This window comes from Musa acuminata, chromosome BXJ2-5 (assembly GCF_036884655.1).
Source record: "Musa acuminata AAA Group cultivar baxijiao chromosome BXJ2-5, Cavendish_Baxijiao_AAA, whole genome shotgun sequence".
Classification (NCBI taxonomy): Eukaryota; Viridiplantae; Streptophyta; class Magnoliopsida; order Zingiberales; family Musaceae; genus Musa; species Musa acuminata.
The window spans coordinates 6,440,460-6,468,456 of NC_088342.1; the positions used below are offsets into that span (position 1 = coordinate 6,440,460).

A 27,997-nucleotide genomic window follows, 5' to 3' on the forward strand; every position below is an offset into this window, starting at 1 on the left:
AAAGGTTGGATATGTAATTTGATGGTTTGTGTTGGTCATCTCAGCAGTATACACTTGTGTCTTTTTATCATTTCTTAGCATGCAGTGAAGAGAAAGAGGGAGCCACGGTTATGTCAACCTATGAAGACTTGGAAGGTGATGCAGAGATGCGGGAGTGCATTCCACGTGTGGTCTCAACCCGTACACCACATTAGAATCAAAAGATACAAAGAAAACGAAGGGGTGAGGCAAAGGAACAAAGTAGTCTCACTTGTACATGAGGCTTCACCAAAAATATTCACATCCACCATACTCACTCCACTCGAGATATGAGTGGATCTGCTTCTGATGCCACGACTCGCCTCTCGTCGCCACCGATGCACACGATCTCCTCCAAGATCGCTGCTGTCTGCTTTGAATCTTCAGTGGCAGCTGCCGTGTTAGCGGTAGTTATGCCACTGCTACCGACAGCCTTAGGAATGATAGATGAAGAAGAAGAAGAAGAATCTGTTAATGCTTTGGCTTTCTCAGCCTCCACCATCCAATCTGTGTTGAAGAGGGCGAAGGCCATGAGCAGTGCGCATGATGCCTGCGCCGCCAGCAACCCCAGCCACAGCCCCGGGAACCCCATCCCCATGACGAAGCCCAACAAGATGGCGACCGGGGCGCCCACCAGGTAGAACGAGCCAAGGTTGATGTTGGCGCCGGTGCTCGGCCTCGCACTCCCTCGCAGCACCCCACAGCCGGTGGTCTGCGGGCAATTCCCCAGCTCGCAGAGCCCGGCGATCGGCAGAGCCACCGCGGTCAGCTCCAGAATCTCGGCGTCGTCGGTGAACAGCCTGCCCCACCGGTGCCTGATCGAGGTGGTGAAGGTCATCGCCGCCAGGCCGAGCAGGACGGCCGCGGCCAGCGACACGATGGTCGCCGTCCGAGCTTTGGCGGGGCGATTCCCCCCCAGTTCGTTCCCCACCCGGGTCGACACCCCGAGGCTCAAGGCGGATGGGAAGACGTACACCAACGAGGTGGTTTGGATGAGGATCCCCATGGAAGCTACCGTAGCTTTGGGATTGAGGAGTAGGCCACACATCATTATCATGAGTTCGTACCACCACCACTCGAGACACACCGACACGCATGTCGGTATGGCCAGCTTAAGCAGCTCCGACCACCCCCTGAGGCAGTCGCTGCTGGGGCTGACCCAGGAGTCCTTGTACACCCTCGAGAACAGTATAAACAGCAGCAGGCAGATGAAGAGATTCAGGTTAGTCCACACCATTGCGAAGGCCACCCCGGCGACCCCCATCTTCCAGTGCACCACGAGAATATAGTTCAGCGGCACATGAAGGACGACCGAGACGAACGAGCAGTAGGTGACCGGAAAGGTGATGTTCTGTGACCTCAGATAGATCCTCATCGGGTGCAGAAACGATAAGAAGAAGAGGTCAGGGATGGCGAAGGCAATGAAGGTCTGAGCGGTGGAGGATATTTGCTCGTCCTGGCCGCACCACAGCAGGATCCTCCTCATGTTGAGCCAGAGCAGGGAGATTGGTACCGAGGTGCACAGGAGGAGGAGAACGGTTCTCTGGAGGGTGAGGCCGAGGAGCTTGCGTTGCCTGGCGCCGAAGGCCTGGCCGCAGATGGGCTCCATGCCCATGGCGAGGCCGGAGAGGACCGAGTAACCCGTGATGTTGGCGAACCCGATGGAGAGCGAGCCTCCCGCCAGCTCAAGCTCCCCGAGGTAACCGAGGAACAGCATGGAGATCATGGCACGAAGGTAGATGATTAGGCCTGTTAAAGCTGTCGGTATGGATATCTTCCCTATGGCTCTCATTTCCTCTACCACCTGAATAGAATTCATGCGAAAACATAGCATTAGTGTCTCCCTGTGCCGATGAACACAATCCAGTAGCAACAAGATGATGATACCTCCGAAGGAGTAGGCCATCTGTGGAGGTCTTGAAGGGGGTCAATAGGAGGATCCTTGATGAGTTTATCGGTGGTGGCGAACGGGTGGGAATTCGGAGAGGGGGGAGGTGAGGTGTTGGATTGACATGAAGGTATCGAGGCCTGGAGAAGTGTCGTCGTCTGTTGCTTCATGTGTCCTTTGCCTCCTGCTGCTGTCCTTGAGTTGAGAGGGAGGAAGGGGAGACCCAGTTGCTTATATAAAGGAGGAGGAGAGGACAGGGTCAGGGGGTTTTCTGGTCAACGTGTCTATCGTGTGCGTCAAAAGGCAAATTGCAAATGGCTTGTGCTTTAAGGCCTCGCAAATGGCTTGTTCATGTGGGGCTTCTAAGGAGGAAGCCGAAGACTGGATCTCATCTGCCGAAGGCTTAAAGCAGATCCTTGTCTCGAAGGGACTCCACAGCTTTCCCTCCCAACTGCTGCTTATCTTCCTTTCGTTTCAGGTTTTTACCACTGACACCTTTCCTTTTCTGCCTTCTCCTTTTACGATTCACCGTTGTTCGATCTGTCTGCATTGGTCCCTGCTTGACAGAACAATCTCTTTTCTAAATCTTCAACGTACATGATATCCAATGCTAAATCTTTCTGTTGGATCCGATTCGTCAAACCATGCATGTGTGCGTTCAAAATGCCACTGGTTTTACAGGCAGTCACGTCTCTTTAGGCATCGAGCTGTTTTCTCGAGGATTTTTTTGATCTAGCAATGCCCTGATGAACATATTCCTCCTACCCGTTGCTGTTGCCTGATTCCATTTCTTCCAGGAGTGCCTAATATGTTTCCTGTTAGAAGAATTCTTCGCTGGGTGCTCCATCGATGGGGTTTTGCTGGAACCTTTGGCAGCTAAGAGACTCCTCCTCCTGTCGTCTCATCTTTTTTATTAGTGGAGTTATGTTGGGAACGGAGAGTGGGCTTCCACTGCCTGTTTTGTGCAGAATCCCTCATATCTCGCATTTGTTCCTTCTCCAACTTGTCCTATTTCTGTGAAAGTTCCCAATTCCTTCTGCAAGTGGATTCAGCACTCCGGTGAGGGGCCATGAAACTTTGGAGTGTTTTGGGAGTGTCATTTTCCCTGTTCTCGGGGTGAAAGCAGCCGTGGCAGCAGTGGGGGAGTGGAAATGGTGGTAATTGCAGAGGGAGGTGGCGAGGCAATGGTGACTGACAAAGTTGCAGATGGTGTGTACAGTGAGGAGGAAACAGTTGGAAGGTAGGGGAACACACGGAGGACTTTACGTGCTCCGATCGAGTCCACTTGCTCCTTCTATCCCTTTCCACAGCATGGTGATGGGGCTGCAGCTCCCTGCTTGCCAATGGCTCCAAAATTGGAGAGCCCCCACAACCATAGCAAGAACACCACCCGATTACCTCTCTCTCTCTCTCTCTCTCATACACATACGTACTACGAATACATGCCACATTGCTTTTCGTCTTTGAGTGAGCTGAACAGAGAGAGCTGCTGCCATTGCTGCTAGCTGCTGCTGCAGCACCAGGGGATCAGCTGGTGAAACCCATGTATGTTAGGGATCGGGGAGATCTGTGTAGGTGTATGGTATGTCTGCATGCAGCATTTGTGACACAAGACAAGAGTCCATGCAATTGCACCCACTGTGGTCCTCTTGATTGCAGTGGGCACCCTGGCTTGCCATACCACCTATTTGTCACTTTCCGAGCTCCTTTCCCAACCCACCCCCCCTCTCTCTCTCTTTCATATTTTTTTCTGCTGCTGCTATTTGAAATCCTTGTTAGGATTCTGGGGATCTACTTCTGCATTGGTGAAAATTTGGGCCCCTTTTATAACTTATATGCATTGGAAATGGACCTGATCACAAATCTAAATTCCAGACCCTACAATGATGAATTCCAAGCAGAATAATATCTAATAGTGGCAAACATTTAAGCCTATCTTAGCAGATATGGATGTAGTTGGCTCAAGTATTCCTCACACCTGCAAAACTCTGCTCATTGCAGTGGCATCTTAAGCTTGCTTGGTCTTATTCTGTTGATGGTCCTATGTAGCTAAGAACCTTACCAAGATGGCTGCTTGCTCTTTTGGTTGTAATTTGTCTGGTTGACACATTGCAGGGGCAGATAGACCATACATTTGCATAAAAGAGCAGACATGAAATGCAGATTTTGGCCATGTCTTCTGACCTAAAGAATCAGTTTCAGTCACAATGAGGCATAACAAGAGCCTGTTCACAACTAGGTAAATTGATCCTACCATTTCTTTCTATCTTTTCTACTATTGAGAATGAATTCAGTGGACACAGAAAGAGTGTTGGGTAACATTGGACCCCTACTATGCTCTATGGTGAATAGAATTAAGACACCAAGGCTAGAACACAGGTATCTTCTGATTCTTATGAAACTTTGGATAGAGTGCACTAGTGATGTCAATGCTAATGAGACAGACATAGCAGAATAAGTTGCGAGGACAAATGTGCTTCTGGTGATAATCTCAGTTGCAGTGGAGTCTCTACCAGCTAAGTTGGTGCTCCAAAGACTCTGGTTATTAATGATCAACAAATAGAAGTAGCTTCTTTATCAACACATCAATTGACAGCTGAGTATTGAGCATTTCTAACCTTTGTTGCAGCTCATATTGTTTATACATGAGAGCATTGTCATTTTGTTGCAACAATTTTATGTGCATCGATCGGTTTGTCCAAATTATAGCTGTAGTTTTCGGTGTTTAATGCAGAGTATTGAAGGTCTCAATCCCAATAACTTGTTCCAAGATGCTGATGCAAGAAAATCTGATGACAAGTCTAAAGTTCACAGCGACCCTAACCATGTCTCCATCTACGGCATTGTTCAGCATCTCCTCATCTTGTTGGCCACCAAGCTGTCAACTAGGAGTATCTGCAGCAGGCTCATCAGCTAAGAACCAGCACAGGGAAGAATGAGAAACCATTCCATTAAGCTATCTGGAAGGAATTTGTCACTGTTGATCTTCAGGTTCAGAATGCGACCGAAGGTTGGTGAGTTCCATCGATACACATCTCATCATCATCGATACGCATTTCATCATCGTCGATTCATCTATCTATTAATGCAGTAAGAAGGCATTCATACTTTGAGGAAAAAGCTTGAGGGAAACAACATCAAAGAGTTAGACATATTTAATAACTCAAAAATAAACTTTATGATATTATTGAGGGAAGAATCAATGTTCGAAAAATCTTTGAACTGTTCCAGTCAAGTTTGGTATAATTGAAAAGCACATATTCTGAGGTAGAGAACAAAAGGTTCAAATATGATGCCCATCAAGGAAAAGAGAGTGCCACTATCTAGGCTCTAAAATTCCCTTGATGGACTCTCTATTTAATATCATGTCAATGAATTCTAGTGATGGTCACATGGCACAATGGGACATGAAGCTGATAGATTAGAACAAAAGGTAAAATGACTGCATTCGGTCACTATCAAGTGAGTGAAACAAATGATCCATATTCCCTCCATGCTATACAAATCTTGATAAGCTCTAATGCTAAAGATAGACTAGAATCTTTCTTTGTTTTTCACCACATAATTTAATCTTAGAGTGCAAAAGATCATTAACCATGCAATAAATTGTACAATCCACATAAGCATTGCAGTCAGCAGTCTTACTGCTCATTCTGTTTCCTTCATTTCTTCCTCTGTTTTCAGAAACCTCAGTTTCCTTTTGGTTTATTCATGATTAGCTAAACACTTGCTATATTATTTTACTCTTAGAAAACACATTTGTTAGGATTCAGTGCATTTACTGACATGACAAATCTCCAACTAGTTACCCCTTTCTGCTTGATGGAGAAGGCTTCTCTTCTTGGAGATGCTATCAAAAATCTACAAGCATTACAGGATAAGATGAAGATCCTTGAAGACCAAGCTGCAAGGAGGAGTGCAGGAGCAGCAGTGTTCGTATCATTCAATTCATTATTGTGCTTCAAGGGCCTCTAAATCTTTTGATTTCCTGCTTCGTGAGTATGTATTTACTGTTGATTCTTTCCTCTTCTTTGATTACTTGATAGCCTTCAAGACTTGCTTTGCATGCTGATTGTGTTGAGATTTGATTCATAGTTATTTATCTAGATAGTTATCATGATTTAGTGGTTACATAATGATTTCAATAACTACCTCAATCTAGTAGTTATAGGATGGTGTCATTAGGTCCTATAAATAGGACCGTAGTTTATGTAGCAAGATATAGAGATAGAAACAGATAGATAGAGAGAGTCTGTGTGCATTTGGTATCTTGCTCCTCCATTTCCAACATTTGTGGTATCGGAGCCTAGTTTCGATCTGAACTGGGCATTATGGCTTTTAACGGCAATTCCATGTCTCAACCCCTTATCCCCATCTTCTCGGGCAAAAGCTATGAATTTTGGGGTATCAAGATGAAGACTCTATTCAAATCTCAAGATCTTTGGGACTTAATAGAGAATGGATATGCTGATCCAGATGATGAAATCAGGCTGAGGGAGAATAGAAAGAAGGACTCAAAGGTATTGTTCTTCATTCAACAAGCTGTACATGAGATGATCTTCTCAAGAATTGCTGCAGCAACAACCTCAAAGCAAGCTTGGTTGATACTTCAAAATGAATTTCAAGGCTCATCAAGGGTGATTACGATAAAACTTCAAACCCTCCGTCGTGAGTTTGAAATTTTGTTCATGAAAAGCGATGAATCGGTGCAAGATTTTCTTTCTCGAGTGACTGAAATTGTTAGTCAAATGAAATCTTATGGTGAACATCTTCCTGATCATATAATTGTTGCAAAAGTTTTGAGAAGTTTAACTCCGAAATTTGATCTTGTTATTGCCGCAATTGAGGAATCAAAAGATTTATCTATATATTCACTTGATGAACTAATGTGTTCCTTGCAAGCACATGAAGTAAGGTTGAACAGGTCACTTGAAAAAAGTGAAGAAAAAGCATTTCAGGCTAAGAGGGAGTCTTCTACTTCAAAAGAAGACAAAAAATCAGCATGAAGAGGACGTGGCAGAGGAGGATTTCGTGGTAGAGGAAATGGAAGAGGAAGAGGACACTTTAGTGGGCATGAAGAACAAGGGCAATCAAATTATGATCAAAAAAATTATAAGAGTGGAATTCAATGTCACTATTGTAAAAAGTTTGGTCATATGAAGGCAGATTGCTGGAAAAGAGAAAAGCAAGCAAACTATGTGGAGAAAAATGAAGAAAATAGTAAGTTGTTTATGACTCATTCACAAATTCATAATATCTCAAATGATATTTGATTTTTGGATAGTGGATGTTCTAATCATATGTCAGGCATAAAATCAATATTTAGATATATTGATGAGACTCACAAGTTGAATGTTAGACTCGGAGATAACAAGCAAATCAAGTGGAAGGGAAATGAACAATTGAGGTGAAGACAAATCAATGGAAGGTAAAATACCTTGATAATGTTTTCTTTGTTCCTACTTTATCACATAATTTGTTGAGTGTTCGATAATTAGTAGATGATGGATATTCAGTAATATTTGATGATGGTTCATGCACTATTAGAGATAAGAAATCTGGTTTGATTATAGTAAATGTTTGCATGACACAAAACAAGATGTTTCTACTTGATGTGTCAAATATTGAAAGACATGTGCTTATCACAACTCAAAAGAATGAGTCTAGTTTATGGCATTTAAGATATGGACACCTTAACATTAAAGGTTTAATGTTGTTAAGTAAAAAAGGAATGGTTTTCGGATTGCCTAAGATTAATACACTTGATGTATGTGATGGATATATTTATGGCAAACAAAGTAAAAAATCATTTCCTATTGGAAAAGCATGGAGAGTATCTAATTGTCTTGAATTAATTCATGCTGATTTATATGGACCTATGAATACAAAATCATTTGGTGGAAGTCAATATTTTTTATTGTTTATGGATGATTATAGTCGCATGAGTTGGGTATATTTTTTGAAATTGAAATCTGAAACATTTGATAATTTTTGAAAATTCAAGACACTTGTAGAAAGACAAAGTGGTAGATATATAAAGACACTTCGGACAGATAGAGATGGTGTATTTTTATCTAATGAGTTTAGTTCTTTTTGTGAAGAAAATGGTATTCACAGAGAATTGACAGCACCATATACACCGGAGCAAAATGGTGTAGCTGAGCGTAAGAATCGGACTGTCGTTGAAATGGCAAGAAGTTTGCTTAAAGGAAAACATCTTCCAAATCAGTTTTGGGCAGAAGCAGTTGCAACATCAGTTTATTTGTTGAATATTTCACCAACAAAGGCTATTATGAATCGAACTCCTTTTGAGGCTTGGTATGGTATGAAACCAAGTGTTAGACATCTAAGAATTTTCTGTTATATTGCTTATGCTTTGGTGAATTCACAAAATCATCACAAGCTTGATGAAAAATCTGAAAAATGCATCTTAATTGGTTATTCCTTAGAATCGAAAGCATATCGCTTATATAACCCTATTAGTGGTAAAATTATTATTAACAGAAATGTTATGTTTGATGAAAGGACAAGTTGGAATTGGGAGACCAATAAAGGTGAAATACAAATACAGATTCAAGTAAAACTAGACACTCCGTAGAATCAAGTGACAGATCCTACTCCAATAAGTTCATCGTCAACCTCGTCCAATAACAGTTCAAATTCAGATTCCTCAGATGAAACCCCTCCAAGAAATTTCAGATCACTAACAGAAATTTATAACTCAACATTTGCTTTGTTTATTTCAGATCCAATAACCTTTGAGGAATGGAGAAAAGCAATGAAAGAGGAAATCAAATCAATCGAGAAGAATGAAACTTGGGAGCTAATGGATCTACCGAAAGAAATGAAAGCGATTGGGTTAAAATGGGCATTCAAAACAAAATTTAAATGCAAATTATTTGGTTTCACTGATAGTGATTGTGTAGGAGTTTTAGATGATCGAAAGAGTACTTCAGGCAAGTGGAGCCATAACAATGAAGTATTGTGGAACGGATGAACAAGTTGCGGATACCCTCACCAAATCATTTCTTATTTTATGTCACAAATCGGTGTATACAACTATGAATCAAGGGGGAGTGTTGAGATTTGATTCATAGTTATCTATCTAGATAGTTATCATTATTTAATGATGACCGTAGTTCATATAGCAAGATATAGAGATAGAAACATATAGATAGAAAGATTATGTGTGAATTTGGTATCTTGTAAGTGTTCTTATTAATCCTCCTGTTTTTTAAATACTACATCAATTTTCTTGAGTCGAAAGGATTCTTTTTATTCGTATCATAGTATTCTGTTTTTTCCTTGCTCCTTCATCTCCAACAGATCGTAGACGAGCTATCCACGACAACGAAGGATGCTGTGAAGATGATTCGCTCCTTTCTTCTCTCACTAGCTTCTGTAGCAGAATGCACAAGATAGGCTGGTTTCAGCTCATGGTTATCTTCCTGGGAGTCTTTGTACTTTCTTGACATGAGGCCTCTCGTCCCATTCATTGCCCAAAGATGAAGGATCACCACCTTACCCTGTTTTTGGCTGCGTGTTCTTGCTCCTTGATTGATTTCTTTTCTCTGAGCTGTTTCTGCATGGTTGATCCACTTGACCATGTCTCCCGGAGACAAGAGACGACCTTTGAACACCCTCTTCCTCCATCCCTTTCTACGTAGTGGTCTTGACTGATGAGCTCGACTTTCCAAACCTGCTCTTGTCCATCTGCATTCTTCTTCCTTTCAATCTTTTGATGGATGGCCTGGTTATGTCAAAGAAGTTGAGGTGGCTCATTTTGAGGCTATCAATCTCGAGGTTGTCACCTTCTTCTTCTGATATCTTTCCAGAAACATAGTAGAATTTGGTAGAATTAGGAGTCGTTGTTCGACTGACTGGTCAATGGAAATGATGAGATTTGATGTGTGTTTGAATTAGGTAGAAGTATAAACAGCAAGTTTTGGTCAAACATGAAGGTGGATAGCACAGGTTGACCAAAATGATATGATACCAGAATGTCAAAGTCTATATCCTCAAACTTCAATTGATTTCATGGTCTGGTAATTTACCAAAGATCTTACTGTTCCATTGATCTTATCCCAACAGCTCAGTCAAAGGGAGTATCATATATAATTCACCTAAATATAATCTCTTTGTTAATCATTATTTCATTTTCTTATACCCAAAAAAAAAAAGAATCATTCTTTTTACAAAGAAGAAACATAAAAAAATGGATTGTGAGATTTGGCCAAACAAATCTTTTGGTGAAATTCCAACACCCAACCCACCAAAGCGCAAGAGAGAATTGATCCTCTTTCTAGGAAAGAGACCTAAAAGCCCTCCACTCATGGGGTGGATATCCATAGTATTCAAAAGTTAAAGGCAAAAGGAGGAGGTCAAAAAGGTCAATAAGGTGGAGTCTGATCTCTAAAACCCACATGTCCACTACAAGGAGAACAAGTCCCTCCTCATCCAGCACAGAAACGCATCACCTCCTTTGAATCTTTTCCTCGTTGTTCTTTGCTTTGCTTCCAAGGAAACCCCATGTATGCTTGCATGCATGCAAGCCTATCCCACCTCTCTTCACTGCTTCCCATAGAAGCAAAAAGGCATCGCTAATCCATCAGTAATAATCCACCCTCTTCTCTGTTGGCTTAGCAACTAAGTCTCCAATGAAACGCAGCAAAGCGTGTTGTCGCCATGTGCGCAATGACTTCTCTATCCTTTACGTGAATAACTCTATATTACTTGATGTGTGTGCGTTGAGGAGTGGCATGTCCGTTATTTGCTGACACGTCGTAGGCTTTTCTGTCGTAAGACGAGTCTTCTTGCGAACCACGACGAACCGGTATAAATAGGATGCAGCAGCGCCGCCAACATCTTGCCCCCCTCCCTTCCGATCCCGTTTGCTCGAGCGATTCCTTCCGCGTTCCGTCCATGGCCAAATCAAACGCTCATCTGTTGATCCCAAGAACCGCAGATGGAACCTCACCGGCCATCGCCGGCTTCGGAACCACCAAGAACTTCGCGGAGCCCCCGCCGTCGGTGCCACCGTCGACCACCTCGGTCCAAGAATCCAAGAACCTCAAGAAGAGTGGCGGCCCGACGAGGTTCCTCCTCTTCCGGGGCGGCTCGTGGATCGACTTCCCTCCCGAGGTGTTGGATGTCTTGAGGGACGGCCTTGACGCCGGCAGGATGGCTCTCGAAGTCCCCCTCGGCGGAACCTCCTATCTCTTCGACTTCCTTCGGATGACTCGGGTCGATCTAAAGGACGGCGTCTCGAGTTCCATCGGGTGGATCGACGCGGACGGGCGATGCTTCTTTCCCCGAGTGCTTCTCGATGGTCAGAGGAACAGTTCTTCCTTGGACAAGGGGAAAGAAGGTTCGTCGGAATTGCACCAAGAGCATTCTGATGAGACTCCTGAGACGTCGACAACCACGAGTTTAGATCAACCGAGGGAGTGGCCGGGATCGGAAACGTTGAGCGACGGGGATCGACACTACAAGGTGGTGGAGAAGCTGTTTCTTGATGGAATGAGGAGGTTTGACCCCAACGTGACCATCACCTCCGTCCGTAAGTGTTTGCACTCGAGTTTCCGCGGCAACTCCCGATTGGAGGCCTTCCAGACGCTGATTCAGACGACGAAGGTAGCTCGGGGCCACGAAAATGTCAGGTTCGGTTGGTACGGGACGACGGCGAGTGATTTGGCCGTGGTAATCGGTCACGGCTTCGGACGGACCAACAACAGCCTCTTGGGTTCCCATGCCCACGGTGTCGGCATCCACCTCTCACCGCCGCATTCTCCGCACTCGAGGTAATTAACCCATCACAGTCCTCCGATCTTGATCACGTTGGTCGAGCGCGATAACCCATCACGTTCCAAACTTCCTCCAGCTCTACGTTGTCGGAGGTTGACAGCAACGGCGACCGGCACATCCTACTGTGCCGTGCCATCATGGGGAAGTCGGAGAAGGTCGAGGCAGGGTCACTCCAGTACCACCCCAGCAGCGACGAGTTCGACAGCGGCGTAGACGATCTTACCACCCCAAAGTGGTACATCGTGTGGAGCACTCACATGAACACCCACATACTTCCCGAGTATATCGTTAGCTTCAGGTCCTCCTGCCACCAATCTCAAGGTATTCTCGCACACCATCACTGTTCTGCCGGTTGTCTCTACGGTGAATGGTATGCTCATGTGGTGCAATAGCAGGTCACGGGAGAAGGATGAGCTCAAGGAGAAGGCCTTCGATCTCCAGCACGTCATTCTCTAAGCTGTTTGCAGAGATAGCGAAGCTTCTCCCCTCCTCCATGTCGGCAGTTTTGGGGATCAAATATAACCAGTTCAGGGTAAAGTCTAACACAGGCCTTTGTCTTTCTCAGCTTCCGGGCAACATCTTTTAGTTATATCTTCTCTCTTGCAATTCCTTTCAGGAAGGCAAGATTAGCAAGGAAAGCTTCATCAGATATCTGAGATCCACTGTGGGAGACAAGCTACTGATTTCCACAATCAGGAAAATGTGTTCTTGAAGCAGCTCACAATACTGGGAGTAACATTTGCAGCAATATTAGTTGCAGATTAAAGTAGAAGAAGCTTGGAACGATAGCAAAGCATTGTTTCCTTCCTGGTTATAAACTGTTTCAAGCATCAATATGATGCCGATGTGTGGTTCCTTCTTGTCAATGAAAGCAGTGTGATGCAATGAAATGAGACGATGTTCTGTTTAAATGAGAGCAGAATCATCATCAGTTCCATCTTCCAACGTTGCCATGACAATCCATCGATCCTAACAAAACGATGACAAAACAGCAAGGGAAAGGAAGAGGTCAATTCCCTGGACACAGTTCATGGCCATCGCCTGCTTTTTTGGTAGCTCGCGTCAAAGATGGAAGAACAAAGCGAGGAAGCTTTCTCTGAGAAGAGCCTTTTGGAATCGAATGCCTATTTCCTTTCACAAAGAAAGCAGAACAGGATTCCAAGAACCGGAGGACCACTGGCTCTGCTCAACTCATGCTTCCACAGGAACAGATGTACGTCGTTCCTGCCGCTAATTGATTGGAAAAGCTGTCAACTCACCTCGCCACCGACTTAGGAAGTCATCAAAGGGAAGGCTTGCATATGGATTTTGGAGCCGGGCGGCATGGCACCACTTTCCCAACCCTATCATCTTAACCAACAACGTATGGAGTCATCACTGGCCTAGCCAAGAGTTCCTACGAAACATATTATCGCGAGCATCCTATGATAACGTTGTCCTTAAGAACATTAGTTATCATCATCAATGATCTTCTGATAAGGTAAGAGACATCCTAACTCATCACTAACCTCAATCTTCTGTCGTTCAAGTATAAAGCCTAAGCCCTGAAAGAGTCAGATCGAGACATCCCTATTAAATCTCATCCACCTACTCTACTGATTTAAGCACTGAAAGAGTCAGATCGAGACATCCCTAAACACCGATTGCTTATGCAAGACCCAGAAACATCTAAGAAGCACCTCAAAACGATATTGAGCACTTTTAAAAAGCCAAGACATATCTTATGATGACCCTGAGCTTCCTTCAATAGATAAGTCGCTCATTGAGATAATCATAAATCGGTCGTCAAAAGCCTATAACACCTCTTGAAATCCACCTGTTAGCTCAGTTGCTTGCTCGGATTGTCTCTCCTACCCAGCACGATCCCTAGGATGGATCTATACTTTCGAGACTAAACCAAACCATGTTGACTTTTTGATCAACGACACTCGAGGCAACAACACTAACAAAAATATATTGATCATGTTCGAGCAATATATAAATTTAGAATATCATAAATAAAAAATAAAAGTTTTTAATTTTATTTTTGCGAAATGTAAATAATATAGAAACAATTACGAATTATTTATAGCACGCCATATGGACCTGGAAAGCACTCGAGGGGTGATTCAGATAGCCTGCTTGCCAAATCCGGGGTGATGTCATTCCTGATGGACTCCCGGGTGACTCGACCATGGTTCCATGATGCGCACGCCACATTTTATCACAGGATGACGTCGGAATATGATGAAATTATCTGGGAAAGGAAACGTGAGAGACTTGAAGCCCTCGATCCCCAATTCGACGATTCCCCTCCCTGATTCCAACCCAATCTCCTTTCCGGCGTCGGCCTCCGCCTCCGCCTCCGCCGCCTCGAATCCCTAGATAGGGCCCTGCCGTCGGGGATACGCCGGAGCCTCCCCTGGCCTTTGATGAGAAGGACGCCCTGCCGCCTCAAGCCATGCCGGAGACCGCTGCCGTGAACCCAGAGAAGGAGCTCGCCCTCTCGCCGACGAGCTCCCGGTCGGTGACGGAGACCGTGAACGGGTCGCACAAGTTCGTGATTCAGGGGTACTCCCTCGCCAAGGGGATGGGCGTGGGCAAGCACATCGCCAGCGACACGTTCACCGTCGGGGGGTTCCAGTGGGCCATCTACTTCTACCCCGACGGGAAGAACCCCGAGGACAACTCCGCTTACGTGTCCGTGTTCATCGCCCTCGCCAGCGAGGGCACCGACGTGAGGGCCCTCTTCGAGCTCACCCTCTTGGACCAGAGCGGCAAGGGGAAGCACAAGGTCCATAGCCACTTCGACCGGTCGCTCGAAAGCGGGCCGTACACCCTCAAGTACCGTGGCAGCATGTGGTAATTGCCGCACCGCCTTCTTGCCTTCCTTTCTTTTGCTCCCAAAATTTCTTGACATATCAATATTTCTAAAAGGAGGTCTCTATATTTTCTTGGTTCTTGTTGTTTGTGCAACAATAGGTTGTGAGGTGTGTTAGGCCCTGAATTGTTATACATGGGCTAAATTTTGCTGGCAAATGTCTTTTCACCTCATGGTTATCTTCCTATTTGTTATGATTTGGTATGATAGTGAGCCACAATCTTGTTGTGGCGAACTTGTAGGTAAGTCTATGATGATCTTGTTGGCTAAGAGTTGCTCAATTAGTGCCTCTAGATGTTATGGTATTCTGATACTTGGCACATCTTCATTGATTAGGGCTGCTGTATTGTCAAGTGTCTTGGAAGAAGGGGGTCAGAATTATTCATGTGAAATGGGCTTTCTTTTGCATAGAACATGCTATTGAAAATATTTGATTTAGTCTCTTCCTTCTCTGATAGTTGTAGCTTTAGTAGACAACTATGATTGCATTGTTATGACAACCTAAGCCTCCATATCAGTATGTAAGGCTTTATGGCTTTATTTAGGAGAAATATCCCAACAATGAGAAGCATATGGTGCATATATGCACATAAAATGCTGTTTCACTGAGATTTTGGTTATTCAAATACCATCCCATGGGAACAATGATGCTTTATACAGATGTTGTGATTCGTTCAGCATTTTTCAAATTTCTTCACTAGAATGATATCAATATTTACTGTTTGAGGCATTTTGCAAGGAATGTTATAGCTGCATACATCTATGGTTTTGTCTTAAATATCTGTTTTTGATGTAGTTATTTGTTTTAACATCTTCAGGGGTTACAAGCGCTTTTTCAGGCGAGCTGCTCTTGAAACATCGGATTATCTTAAGGATGATTGCTTGAAAATTAATTGCACCGTTGGTGTTGTGGTGTCTGTAATGGATTCACCTAGACTGCACTCCATACAAGTTCCAGATTCTGATATCGGAATGCATTTTGGTGCACTTCTGGATAATCAGGAAGGTTCTGATGTTATTGTTCATGTATCTGGGGAAAAATTTCATGCTCATAAATTGGTATTAGCTGCAAGATCCCCAGTATTTAGAGCTCAGTTTTTTGATGATTCCGATGGTCAGAGGAGTGATATTGTTGTTGCAGATATGGAACCCAGGGTTTTTGAGGTAAGAATTACTATCTGGCATTTGTTTGGCTGCAGTTGATGCCTGATACTCGACCCCACTATGCTCTGATGTGCAGGCGATGCTGCATTTTATCTACAGAGACACTTTTATAGAGGATGACGTTCTGACCACTTCAAGTTCTCCTGAATCTTTTGCATCTGACACATTGGCTGCAAAGTTGTTGGCTGCATCAGACAAGTATGGCTTGGAGAGGCTTCGACTTTTATGTGAGGCACATCTGTGCAAGGATATATCTGTGGACTCGGTTGCCAGCATTCTTTCATTGGCTGATTGTTATCATGCCACAGAACTAAAAGCTGCTTGTCTTAAATTCTCTGCAGAAAATCTTGGAGGTACTTAACTTTTACTGAACTTGTGCATCATTTTCATTTGTAGAGCATAAGACTAAATACATCTTTTGAGTACATGTATCATTTCATTATTATGTCCAAGGAAGCCCTTATTGAAATTATTATGCATATGCTTAATATTTCTCTGCAGTTTCATTTTGGGTATAATTCTTATTTGAATTCATTTTGGCTAGAACCTTGTCCATGCAAGGCCAATCATAAGAAATGAAGGGATTTGTAGTCTATGAATTTTGACTTAGAAATGACATAGCAATATCACATGCTAATCAACTTGTTAGGACTTTGATCCACATATTTGCCATTTTTCCCTTTAGAACCTACCAAAAATCTCACATACCTGTATGGAGCCTAGATGTTGTTTTCTATTTAGAAATTGGAAAAGCTTTTTCTATTTCGAGTCTTTTTTGCTTCACTATTAAGTATGAGTTCCTGTGCAATATTTGAATATAGATTAATATCAAGGTATACAATATCGTACCGTACCGGTATTTCGAGGTTGACTCGGTATGGTATGGTATCAGTGTACCGAGCGGTATACTAGGGCTTATCGAACGATTTCCTCTTATTGCAAAACTGTAGTACTGCTACAGTATAATATTGTAGTACTGTAGCAGTACTACAGTGTATTACTGTATCACTGTAGTACGGTTCGTCCGGTAGCGGATGGTTCACTTACCGGTATGCCGTTGGACCGGTACGTACTGCCCGTACCGGGTAATACCATTCGAAATTGCATACCATAGATTTAATAGTACCTCTTCCAATTCTGTTAATGTTTCATACGCAGACTGTTAAAATAGGGCAAATGGTTATTTCTGTCAATGTTTTTCTCATACACCTTACTTTGTTCTGCTTTGGGCCAACGGTTTCCAGTTTATGACTCTTGAGTTGCCTAGGATTCTAAAGCTTTTCCTATGGGAATATGGAATTCTTCATATGTTAAAGATCAAAATTAGAGACTTATAAAGGGTTCTATTACTTTATGATTATTGGTTGAGCAGTTTTGAGACTTGACATAATCAAAATTCCTGTCAAATTAACTGTCTGTTGAAGTTTATGAAAACAAACACAGTAATTCTTGCATCAATAAATGATGCTCTTTTAGCTGTTAACTAAATTATAATCTCATAAACAGTTTGTCATGAGAAGCACCACATTGAATTAGTTCCTTTGCCACAAAAGTATCTACTTTGTAAACTTTATTTGTTCAATATAACTACCATTTGAGGCTTATAAACACGACTACTAGTCAAATTGGTCCACAATTCTTGGGTGGCCCTGTGCAGAAGCCTCCTGCCAATGGGGAGCGCCAATCTACATGGACTTTTGGACGGCTAGCATTTGTGCCATAATGAGATTGCTCTATTGTGGCCTTGGTAATTTAGGTTCAAAACACAGAATATTTCTAGTTGCAAAGGCAAGCCTACTTACATTGACTCTCAAACCCTGCATTGATGGGAGGTTGATGCGTTGGGTTGTTTTTTAGTTTCCAATTCTTCTATTTATCTCTACAAGTATGACATCATACTTAGACTTTCACATTATCAGCTAAGATGAACGTTGATTATACCAGCATCTAAAACAGGTTTATCCATGTTCTACTTCCGTTCATGAGTCAAAATTCACCATATCAAAATCGATCTACTCGAACAATGATATTATGTGAATTAAATGTTTGAGAACCAAGCACAAAGGCTGTATTATTAATTAATTTGCATGTGGTTTTAGGAATGGTTGTTAAAAGTATCTCTGCAGGTGGCTTTAGGAATGGTTGTTAAAAGTTGGCACTTATTACACTTGTATTTTTTCATACTTGGAGCTTGCTTTTTGAGTTTTATAATGTAATATTAGAAATTTCCAGAGTAAGACAGAATGATTATTGCATATACATCATCTTATATTAAAATGGTTATGAGAACTTTAGGTTCATTAGCTATTAAAATTGTTACATGCAATGAAAATAGTCCTTACACATTGGAATTTGTGGAGGAAAAAAATTGCTCAAATCTCTTGGTTATTGGTGCATATCCCTGTATCATCATGTTCCAGACATGAATCAACATGCAAAGAACATTTAGGTTCATTAGCTGTGAAAGTTGTTGCATCCAATGAGATAACTCGTACACATTGAAATTTATGAAAAGAATCCTAGTCAAACATCTTGGTTGTTGGTGTATCCCTGCATCAACATGTTTCAGATGCAAACTACATGCCTTAGATTCAGCCTGTCTCGGCTGATACAAGATGGAATCATTTGATTTTGGTCAATTCTGGTTACCTGCCAACAGCTCTTTGTGAATCAATGGGGAAGGAAAATAAAAGGTGCAGAGTAAGGAGAGTAAGAAGAATAAGAGAGGAGATGGAAAGACAAAAAAAAAAAGACGAGAAGTGGTATCTGTAAAGTGCATTGTTAACTATCCTACTGCAAAAATAAGAATAGGCATGGGTGGATGTTAATCTAAGATTCAGTAGGACGTATACAGTATGTCAAGTGACCAACAACATAGTGTGAACAGAGGATAAATTCATGGACAGTTGTGGCTCCTTAGGATCTGTGTTTCTGCTTCAGCATCATAGTTTACAATAACAAAAAAAAAAAATGGCAGCTATTAAATATCACATATAGCAATTTTGACAAGTTGCAATTGCACCTATTAAAATGTCAGAAAAATCAGCAAATGATCTTCTATTGCTATGTTGTTCTCTTGTCATTCCTCTGTTCAACTTTTAACTATCCTAGTCTTGATAAGTGTTTGGACACCACATGCAGCCTTTTATTTAAGTTGTTAGCTAATAAGTCTTTAGTCAGTCATTCTTGGTGCCGGGAATTTTGAGAATAGATTGATGCTTCTTATGCTTTCGTTTGGGTTACTACTACTATTGTTGCTGTTTGTTCTAGGTTACATCATTGTAAATATTCCTAGGCAGCAAGTCCTCTTAGAAAATAAAAAATTCAGTCATTTTTTTGGACTGAGAATCCAGTGATTGCATTTGGATGTTTTTTCTGTTTTTGCTGTATTCATGTTTGGAATGGAATTCTCTGGATGTGCAGCTGTCATGCGCTCAAGTGGATTCCGGCACCTCAAAGAAAATTGCCCGTCACTGCAGTCAGAACTCCTGAAGATAATTGCCGGCGCTGGAGATGAATCCAGCGACGGTGGGAAAGACCGGAGTGTTTGGGCCCAGCTCTCAGACGGTGGAGATTCCAGTGGCCGAAGGGTAAGGCCTCGGCTATGAGATCACTAAGATCAAAACGGCTAATGGTTACAAGATGTAGATGTAGTGTTGTGTCCGTGTGCGTGTGTCAAGTAGAAATGTGAAAATTGATCACCGTAGCTCTATATGGTATCTCTCGCTTTTGTGTCAGGTATGTATAATGACAGTACGACGGCACAACAAAGTTGCAAGGCTTCTATTAGTTGGAGTTGTGGATGTGCGTCACCGTTAGGGATCCCCAGTTATGATTTTCCAATATGGTGAATGAAAGAAACTTTGTCCGAACTGATTAGTTTCTGATGTTGGTTCCCTATAAAATGTGAAATTTGAAACTGGAAGACCATTAACGATTAATGGGTGCCTTTTCAGATGAAACGGCTTAACAAACTGAGAAGCTATATGATTTCATTTTTATTACTGTTATTAATATATTTTAATTAAAATATATTAATTTATTATATAAAATGATAAGTTTTTTTTATACATAGTTTTTGACATATGTATATATTTATATCATCTAATAAAAAGAAAATAGTAATACCATATTATATATATATATATAATATTTATATATATAAGATAAAAAATTTTATATTAAAATAATTTAAAATACTTATATACATACGTAGAAAACATAACAAATTCATATATTTCCATACCTTATATCATAATATATACGTTCACTCTCACATTGCACTATAACGAACAAACTATAAACGTGACATTTGTTGGAATGTTCATGTGTGTCTGTGTCTTTCGGTTTTATATACGCTTTGCACAGCATGTAGAGGGCTGACAGTAGGCTTAGATGGCCGATTTGGGCTTATAAACGAAGGTTATGTCATAGGGGCATTTTGATTTGTAATGAATCATTTTGGACTCTTTGTTACGTGATCGTTCAAAGCTTATGAAGTTTATATTTGTAATTTGCATTGATTATAAAGTGTTTATGAAAATGGTTTCTTGTGGATCCCAAGTGAAACATTTTCTCTAACCCATTTTCTCATTTGTATGTTCTAGGGGACTATAGGAGGTTTCAGATAGGCTGAGTTTTGTAGACGGATAAGCAAGAATACCACGCGACATAGACAAAACCATATAAGTTCATGACATTTGGTATCGGAGTGGGACAAGCATACATAGAAACACTTTAACATATAAATGTGGGGGACTTGGCGGGGCTGCATCAAAGGTAACTAATGCGCATGACTCTTTGGGGGGAATGAGTATTGAGATGTACGGAAAGAAGTCACTCAAAGGAGTGAGCCCCCGAGATTGGCGTTCAGAGGAATGATCAACCATTCGCACAAAAGGCACCACGAGAACAAATAAGTTAAGAAGAATGCGTAGCATACAAGCGTTGAGATGGTTGAGTTTGAGCTACAGCTCGACATTGACAACTAAACTTAACGGTAGTTAAGGCAAATGGGGCTCTTGCTAAAGGATGAGACTATGCAAAGTAAGATACGTACCAAAGATGATGAGAATGGACTCATCTTGATGGAGCAAACTCATCCTACATAGTACCAAAGTTGAAAGGAGGCACATACACCTTATCTCGGAAAAGCATTTGATGGAAGAACTAAGGCGACTCAACTTGTGGAGGTGAATTTGGAGTCAGAAGGCCTTGGCATGAGGCAAGAGGATATAGAGGCAGATACTCTTAAAGAATATGCCATGGTGCTACCATTCGAGTTGCTATGAAGAAAGCATGCACAGCGGAGATTGTGTTAATGGGGGTAGAGGTCTAAGATCCAAACAATGATACACCAATTTCAACTAAGTCAGTAAACTTCGAGAGCTGCTAGGTGATGGACTGTTCTAGAGCTGTGCTTCGTTTGTGTGTGGCCTAAGAACGGGTGGACGAAGATCGATTGACAAAGGAGCAAATACAATCAGAGGTGGCTGAGGCCCTATGATGTGTTGGCAATGGTCACGCATCGAGAGATCGCAGTCTAAGTTCATCTCACAATAATCAGTATACAATGGAGATGTCACCAAGAGGCGACATGGTACAACGGACATGGTAGAATAATTTGAGATAATGTGAAACACACGAGATAAGTCCTACGAGGAACTAGGTCATACGTGGGTATAATCAGGAGCTACTGAGAGCTCCAATTCGATGAACAATATGACGACAGGAAGAGCCATAGATTTAAGGAGTGAATGCAGAGGCGGGTCTTTCATGCATGCATCGAAGTTTATATCAGATGAAAGCCTTGGTCATCAGTACATGGGGGTTGTGTACCACCAAATGAAAATTTCGAGTGCAAGTGCTAGTGAGTCCCATGAGGAGATTTATCATACAAAGGTATGATCGGAGCGATTGGAGAGTTGAACTGGTCCAGAGCTTATACTTGCTTAAGGGAGCCCGACAAGTCAGATGATTGCTAGTCATAGGTGTCCTATAAGCTAATCACGTGAGTAATGACATGTGTGACACGCTACATAATCTTTTTGCTTCTTATTATTATTGGTATTTTTTTACTTTATATTGCATGTTGCATTGTTGGGAAATCATTGGGGGGCGACATCATATGCGCAGCGGAAGAACAAGAAAACAAAAATCCCCGATTCCCAAAAAGATATTCGTCGTCGTGCGAAGATTGGTGCGCAAAAATCCGCAAAACACAAAACTGCGTATAGAGATTGTGTTACCTAGGGAGATCGTATATCCCTGTTTCCTTGCAGATCCTTAGGAGAGGGTGAAGGAGGTCAAGCGTCCTCCTCTCTAGCGGTGATCCACACAGCAGGGTTGCGACGACGCTCCTTAAAACTCCAAGCCTACTCTGAGGTGGAGAGGGAGAGGAGAATAGGAAAGGCAAGCAAAGACTCTAGCCTATGAGGCTGTGAATCCCTCCTATTTATAGAGATCCCGTGTCAAACCCTAATGGGTCCTTCCCTAGTGGGTATTGGATCTGCATCCAATAAGACAAGGGCTCCGTCGGATATCTCATATCCGAACCTCTACTCATCGCAATGCCTACCATATGTGTGTGACCCTCTAGGCCCAATATCGAGCTGACCGTGAGTCATAGTTGTCAGAACTCCTTCTAACTCAGTGAATTATTATCTCTGTAATAATTCACTTGACTCATCGACTACGGACGTACTAGGCCACTACGCCGTAGTCCCCAGACGATACAGGGGAATCCAATCCATTGGACCTGTCTGTCCTCAGTTACCATGTACCTATAGTCCCTCATCCATCTAATATCCCAGAGACCGTATATCGAGCATGGTGCTGTCAGACCCATACGGTTTCTACTCGAGTCTCGCTCTAATCGGATTCTCCCGGAGAACTCTTTCTCTCTCAACCCGAATGACCCTGGCCAGGGATTTGTCTGAGCAAGAATACATAGGATATTCCTCTCATGACGCCGAGAGTGGATGATCCTCTATTGACACTCAATAGCCCTCGTAAGGTCGACTACCACTCCCAATGACCAGCTGTACTAGATCTGGGAACAGCCAAACCTATAAGTATGGTATCAAAGAGTGGAGCACTCATACAAGACATCCTTGGTGTCTCAAGTCTAAGGACCAGATACACCACTAAGACTACGGAATCACTGTCTGACAATAAGGCATCATCAACCATCCAGCATTCCGTAAGCGGATCAATCAGTGAACTCATTCTCCAATGAGCACCTGTACTGTATCCCTAGTGTCCCTACACGAGCAGCTATGAGACCAGCTGCATCCATCATATGGACGGGTATACAGCACACCAGTCTATCCGGTTATCACGATGTCCCTCTCGAGTAACCTATGACCGAGATTATTTAGGATATGTGTTTAAAGGTGAATCGATCTCATTATCGTGATCTCATCACGATCCGATTCCCATTGCACAAATCCAAGGACATCATAATATATATATGCATTTATGCAATAATTATAAAGTGATATACGCCAAAATATAATAAGCAAAAAGATTCTGTATCAAGTCACACGTGCCATCACTCACGTGATTGGCTTGCTGGGCACCTATGACTAGCAATCTCCCACTTGACCTAAAGCCAATCACCTATGTGTCTGATCCCCATCAGACTCCTGTGACGCTCATAGACAATCTGAGACAACGACTTTGTCAGTGGATCTGCAATGTTATCTTCGGATGGAACTCTTTCCACTACTACATCTCCTCGGGTTACGATCTCTCTTATAAGCTGGAACCTCCTCAGAACACTTCTGATGAGACCCGGGTTCCCTTATTTGAGTAATCACCCCATAGTTGTCGCAATATAAGGAAGTCGACTTGTCGCTATCTGTATCGACTCCCAAACTCCCTCCTTTGCTGCATCTAATGCGACAATGTACTCCGCCTCTATGGTCGAGTCAGCAGTGGTATCTTGCTTGGAACTCTTCCAGCACACTACTCCTCCATTCAAGGTGTACACATACCCTGAATTCGACTTGCTATCATCGACATCAGACTGAAAACTTGAGTCAGTGTAGCCTTCAACCTTAAGGCTATTACCTCCATATACTAGTAAAAGATACTTAGTCCTTCTCAAGTATTTAAGGATACACTTTACTGCTTTCCAGTGCTCCAAGCCTGGATCCGCCTGATACCTGCTCGTGACACTCAGAGCATGCGCTATATCAGGCCTAGTACATAGCATGGCATACATGATAGACCCTATTGCTGAGGCATAAGGTATCATATTCATGTTTGCCCTTTGGAATTTTCCATGCCAAACCTTTTGACAATGGTTTCTATGTACCTGGACTGGGACAAGCCAAGCATCCTCTTGGATCTATCTCTATAGATTCTAATCCCCAAGATATAGGATGCTTCCCCTAAGTCCTTTATGGAGAAGTGTCTAGATAACCAAGTCTTTACTGTGGATTGCATTTCTACATCATTCCCAATGATGAGGATGTCATCCACATATAACACCAAAAAGGTGATAGCGCTCCCACTTACCTTCCTGTATACACAAGGCTCATCTTCGTTCTTAACGAAGTCATAAGATCTGATTGCCTCATCAAATCTTATGTTCCAACTTCGGGAAGCTTGCTTTAGTCCATAAATGGATCTAAGCAACCTACACACCTTATCTGGGCAGTTCTTGGACACGAATCCCTCAGGTTGCATCATATACACCTCCTCCTCGAGGTTCCCGTTGAGGAATGCGGTTTTCACATCCATCTGCCAGATCTCATAATCATAGTGTGCAGCAATAGCCAATAGAATTCTGATGGATTTTAGCAGTGCTACGGGTGAGAAAGTTTCATCGTAGTCAACACCTTGCCTTTAACGATACCCCTTAGCCACTAGCCTTGCTTTATAGGTCTCTACCTTTCCATCTACTCCGATCTTTTTTTTAAAGATCCATTTGCAACCGATGGATACAATACCTTCGGGCGCATCAACTAGGTTCCAAACCTTATTGGAGTACATCGAATCCATCTCAGAATTCATGGCTTCTTACCACTTCCCGGAGTCTATACTCACAATAGCCTCCTCGTAGGTCTGAGGATCAATATCCTCAGCATCCTCTCCTCTAATATGTCCCACATATCTCTTAGGAGGATGAAATACTCTATCAGACCTGCGTAAAGTTGAAACTTGTGTATTAGGTACCTGAACAGACTCGGGCTGTAGAGTGGTGCTTGAGCTTGGTTCTCTAACTTCGCTCAACTCTATCATTCTCCCACTGTCTCCGCCAAGAATGTGTTCCTTCTCAAGGAACACTGCTCTCTTAGCTACAAAGACCTTTTGGTCCTCGAGATGATAGAAGTAATACCCACAAGTTTCCTTGGGGTATCCCACAAATATGCATCGCTCTGTCCTTGATTCTAACTTATCGGGGTTGTGTCTTTTAACGTGGGCTGGGCAGCCCCAAATCTTAACAACCTTAAGACCAGGCTTCTTCCCTTTCCATATCTCATATGGTGTAGACACTACCGACTTAGTTGGAACTCTGTTCAGAAGGTAAGCTGCGGTTTCTAGGGCATATCCCCAGAATGAGATGGGTAGGTCAACAAAACTCATCATGGACCGTACCATATCTAATAAAGTATGATTTCTCCTTTTAGAGACACCATTGAGCTGAGGTGTGTAAGGAGGTGTCCATTGGGATAATATCCCATGGTCCTTGAGGAACTGAGTAAACTCTGTACTTAAGTACTCACCTCCTCGATCTGATCGAAGAGTTTTGATACTCTTTCCAGTCTGGTTCTCCACCTCATTCTTATACTCTCTGAATTTTTCAAAGGCCTCGGACTTGTACTTCATTAAGTACACATATCCATACCTTGAGAAATCATCAATAAATGTAATGAAGTAGGAGTAACCTCCAATGGCATGAGTTGACATGGGTCCACATATATCACTATGTATGAGTTCCAACAACTCAATGGCTCTCTCTCCAGTTCCACTAAATGAAGAGTTGGTCAATTTTCCACGAATGCAAGGCTCACAAGTTGCGTAAGACATATAGTCGAATGGATCTAGATATCCATCATTTAGCAACTTTTGAATCTTTCTTTCATGGATGTGACCTAGCCTACAATACCACAGGTATGCACTGTTCAACTCATCTCATTTCCTTTTGGACACATTTACATTCATGATATATGGAGTGGTGTCTAACATAAATAAACCATTATGCAATGTTCCTTTCGTGATGATCTTATCATCTAATAATATCGAACAACCATTGTTCTCAAAAACAAATTTATATCCACTAACTGTTAAACATGAAATGGAGATAATGTTTTTTGATAATAGAAGGAACAAAATAACATGCATCTAATGCAATAAAAGCTCCACTAGGCAGATGTAGGGCGACCTCGCCAACAGCTAATACAGCAACTTTTGCTCCATTACCCATCTTGAAGTCCATCTCGCCTCTCTCTAGTCTCCTAGGCCTTGCCAGAACCTGCAACGAATTGCATATATGATAAGCACTACCGGTATCCAATACCCATGTGTTATCATAAGAGTCTGACAAATGGAGACTGATCATGAATGTACCTAAAGCTTCATCAAGCTTTTGTTTCGCCCTTTCTGCAAGGTACTCTTTGCAGTTTCTCTTCCAGTGCCCATCTTTACCACAGTGGAAGCACTGGCCTTTGTCCTTTGTTGGGTCTTTCTTAGCAACCTTTGCTTTACCTTGTTTGCCCTTACCCTTTCCCTTCTTAAGGGACCTTTCTGCTTTCCTTTTCTTTCTGGTCTCACCAGTGTAGAGAACTGGCTTCTCTTTCTTAATAGTACTCTCTGCCTCCCTCAACATATTGAGGAGCTCTGGGAGAGTCACCTCAAGCTTGTTCATATTAAAATTCATTATGAACTGTGAAAAAGAATCTGGTAGGGACTGAAGCACAATGTCCACACACAAGTTATCCTCTAGGACCATTCCTAGACCTGTGAGTTTCTCTATCCACTCAATCATCTTTAGGACATGGTTCTGAACCGGTGTCCCCTCAGTCATCCTAGCGCGGAAAAGGCTCTTGGATATCTCATATCGTTGAGTCCTTCCCTGTTCCTCAAACAATTTGCGGACATGTAGGAGAATGGATCTGGCATCCATCTTTTCATGTTGTCTCTGTAACTCTAGAGTCATAGAGCCCAACATATAGCACTGAGCAAGAGTGGAGTCATCAATGTACTTCACGTAGCGAGCGATCTCATCCTCGCTTGCCCCTTCTTCGGGCATAGGCATCACTGTATCAAGGACGTACACGATTTTCTCCGCTGTGAGAACAATTCTCAAGTTACGGAGCCAATCCGTATAATTTGGACCAGTGAGGCGGTTGACATCAAGTATGCCACGTAAGGGATTTGAAAGCGACATTTTCTGAAAATAAAGATGTAGCAGAAATGAATAACATACAGATTTTGCAAGAAATAAACTATCAAGATATGGACTTCTATCTTAATATGCTCCCACTATTTTACTAACGAGTCACACGACACCCTCAGCACGTGAAACGGAAGTCTCCGGCAGACTTCTAGTGGGGATCAGGATCCAATCAGCGTCTTAGTGTAACCTCGAGGGACTCGACCAATCACACTAAGCCTAAAAGATAGGCAACTCTTGCCGATCACAACTCCTTGTGATTCCCGTCCTGTTCGGCCTCCGAATCACCATGGCCTCGAGGGACTCGACCAAGCATACCATGCCCTCAGGTCACCGGTGACATCTCTATGTCGTAAGCAAGATAGCGAATCACGATATAGGTGAGTCTCGAGGGACTCGACCAACTCAACCTACACCGGGAATCGGTTCCTACTCATAACGATGGAAGGCCACGTGGGTCAATCTAATTGCCTCACGTTTACCGACTTAATATTATCGAGAGATGTTTCTATAATTTGGTCTCCTAATATGACATGTCACACATATACATATTTAATATATATCTACATCGCATGCAAATATATATATGTGTATAAGTAATCACATCAGATGATCATGGACCACAACCTAATATGATTAGGCCCGAGCCAGTAGGCCTAATCACTCACATCAAGATCTATGTGTGCAACGGTTTCGTCCATCTCGTCCTCGTCGGTTTCGTCGACATCTTGATGCATCTTCATGCATCACGATCGTCCGTCTCGTGGGTCCCGCTATCGAATCCACGCTCCCGCTGCGCCTCCTCATGTGATTACAACTTAATCATAGGCACGCAGGCCCGACAATAAACGAGAAATAT

The 27,997-nt window shown here is 42.6% G+C and overlaps 3 protein-coding genes and 1 long non-coding RNA gene across 4 annotated transcripts; 3 read left to right on the plus strand and 1 right to left on the minus strand.

Annotated features, from left to right (window-relative positions):
* Positions 1-136: 136 nt before the first annotated feature.
* On the minus strand, positions 137-2,102 carry LOC135612256 (protein DETOXIFICATION 48-like). Its single transcript, XM_065108334.1, has 2 exons — positions 1,906-2,102; positions 137-1,822 (listed from the first exon to the last, which is right to left on the minus strand). Exons 1-2 carry the CDS (start codon positions 2,074-2,076, stop codon positions 293-295), a joined length of 1,701 nt encoding a protein of 566 aa, XP_064964406.1. The 5' UTR covers positions 2,077-2,102; the 3' UTR covers positions 137-292.
* Positions 2,103-2,246: 144 nt separating this feature from the next.
* On the plus strand, positions 2,247-5,562 carry LOC135612257 (uncharacterized). Its single transcript, XR_010486866.1, has 3 exons — positions 2,247-2,384; positions 4,022-4,285; positions 4,360-5,562. It is a non-coding gene; the product is annotated as an uncharacterized LOC135612257 (long non-coding RNA).
* A 5,199-nt stretch (positions 5,563-10,761) lies between these two features.
* Positions 10,762-12,621, plus strand: LOC135612258 (probable inactive poly [ADP-ribose] polymerase SRO3). Its single transcript, XM_065108335.1, has 4 exons — positions 10,762-11,706; positions 11,787-12,031; positions 12,106-12,242; positions 12,327-12,621. The coding sequence occupies exons 1-4, from the start codon at positions 10,829-10,831 to the stop codon at positions 12,420-12,422; spliced, it is 1,356 nt and encodes a 451-aa protein (XP_064964407.1). The 5' UTR covers positions 10,762-10,828; the 3' UTR covers positions 12,423-12,621.
* Positions 12,622-13,941: 1,320 nt separating this feature from the next.
* On the plus strand, positions 13,942-19,606 carry LOC135612259 (BTB/POZ and MATH domain-containing protein 4-like). The gene is made up of 4 exons (XM_065108336.1): positions 13,942-14,551; positions 15,389-15,734; positions 15,811-16,087; positions 19,158-19,606. Exons 1-4 carry the CDS (start codon positions 14,151-14,153, stop codon positions 19,340-19,342), a joined length of 1,209 nt encoding a protein of 402 aa, XP_064964408.1. The 5' UTR covers positions 13,942-14,150; the 3' UTR covers positions 19,343-19,606.
* Positions 19,607-27,997: the final 8,391 nt, after the last annotated feature.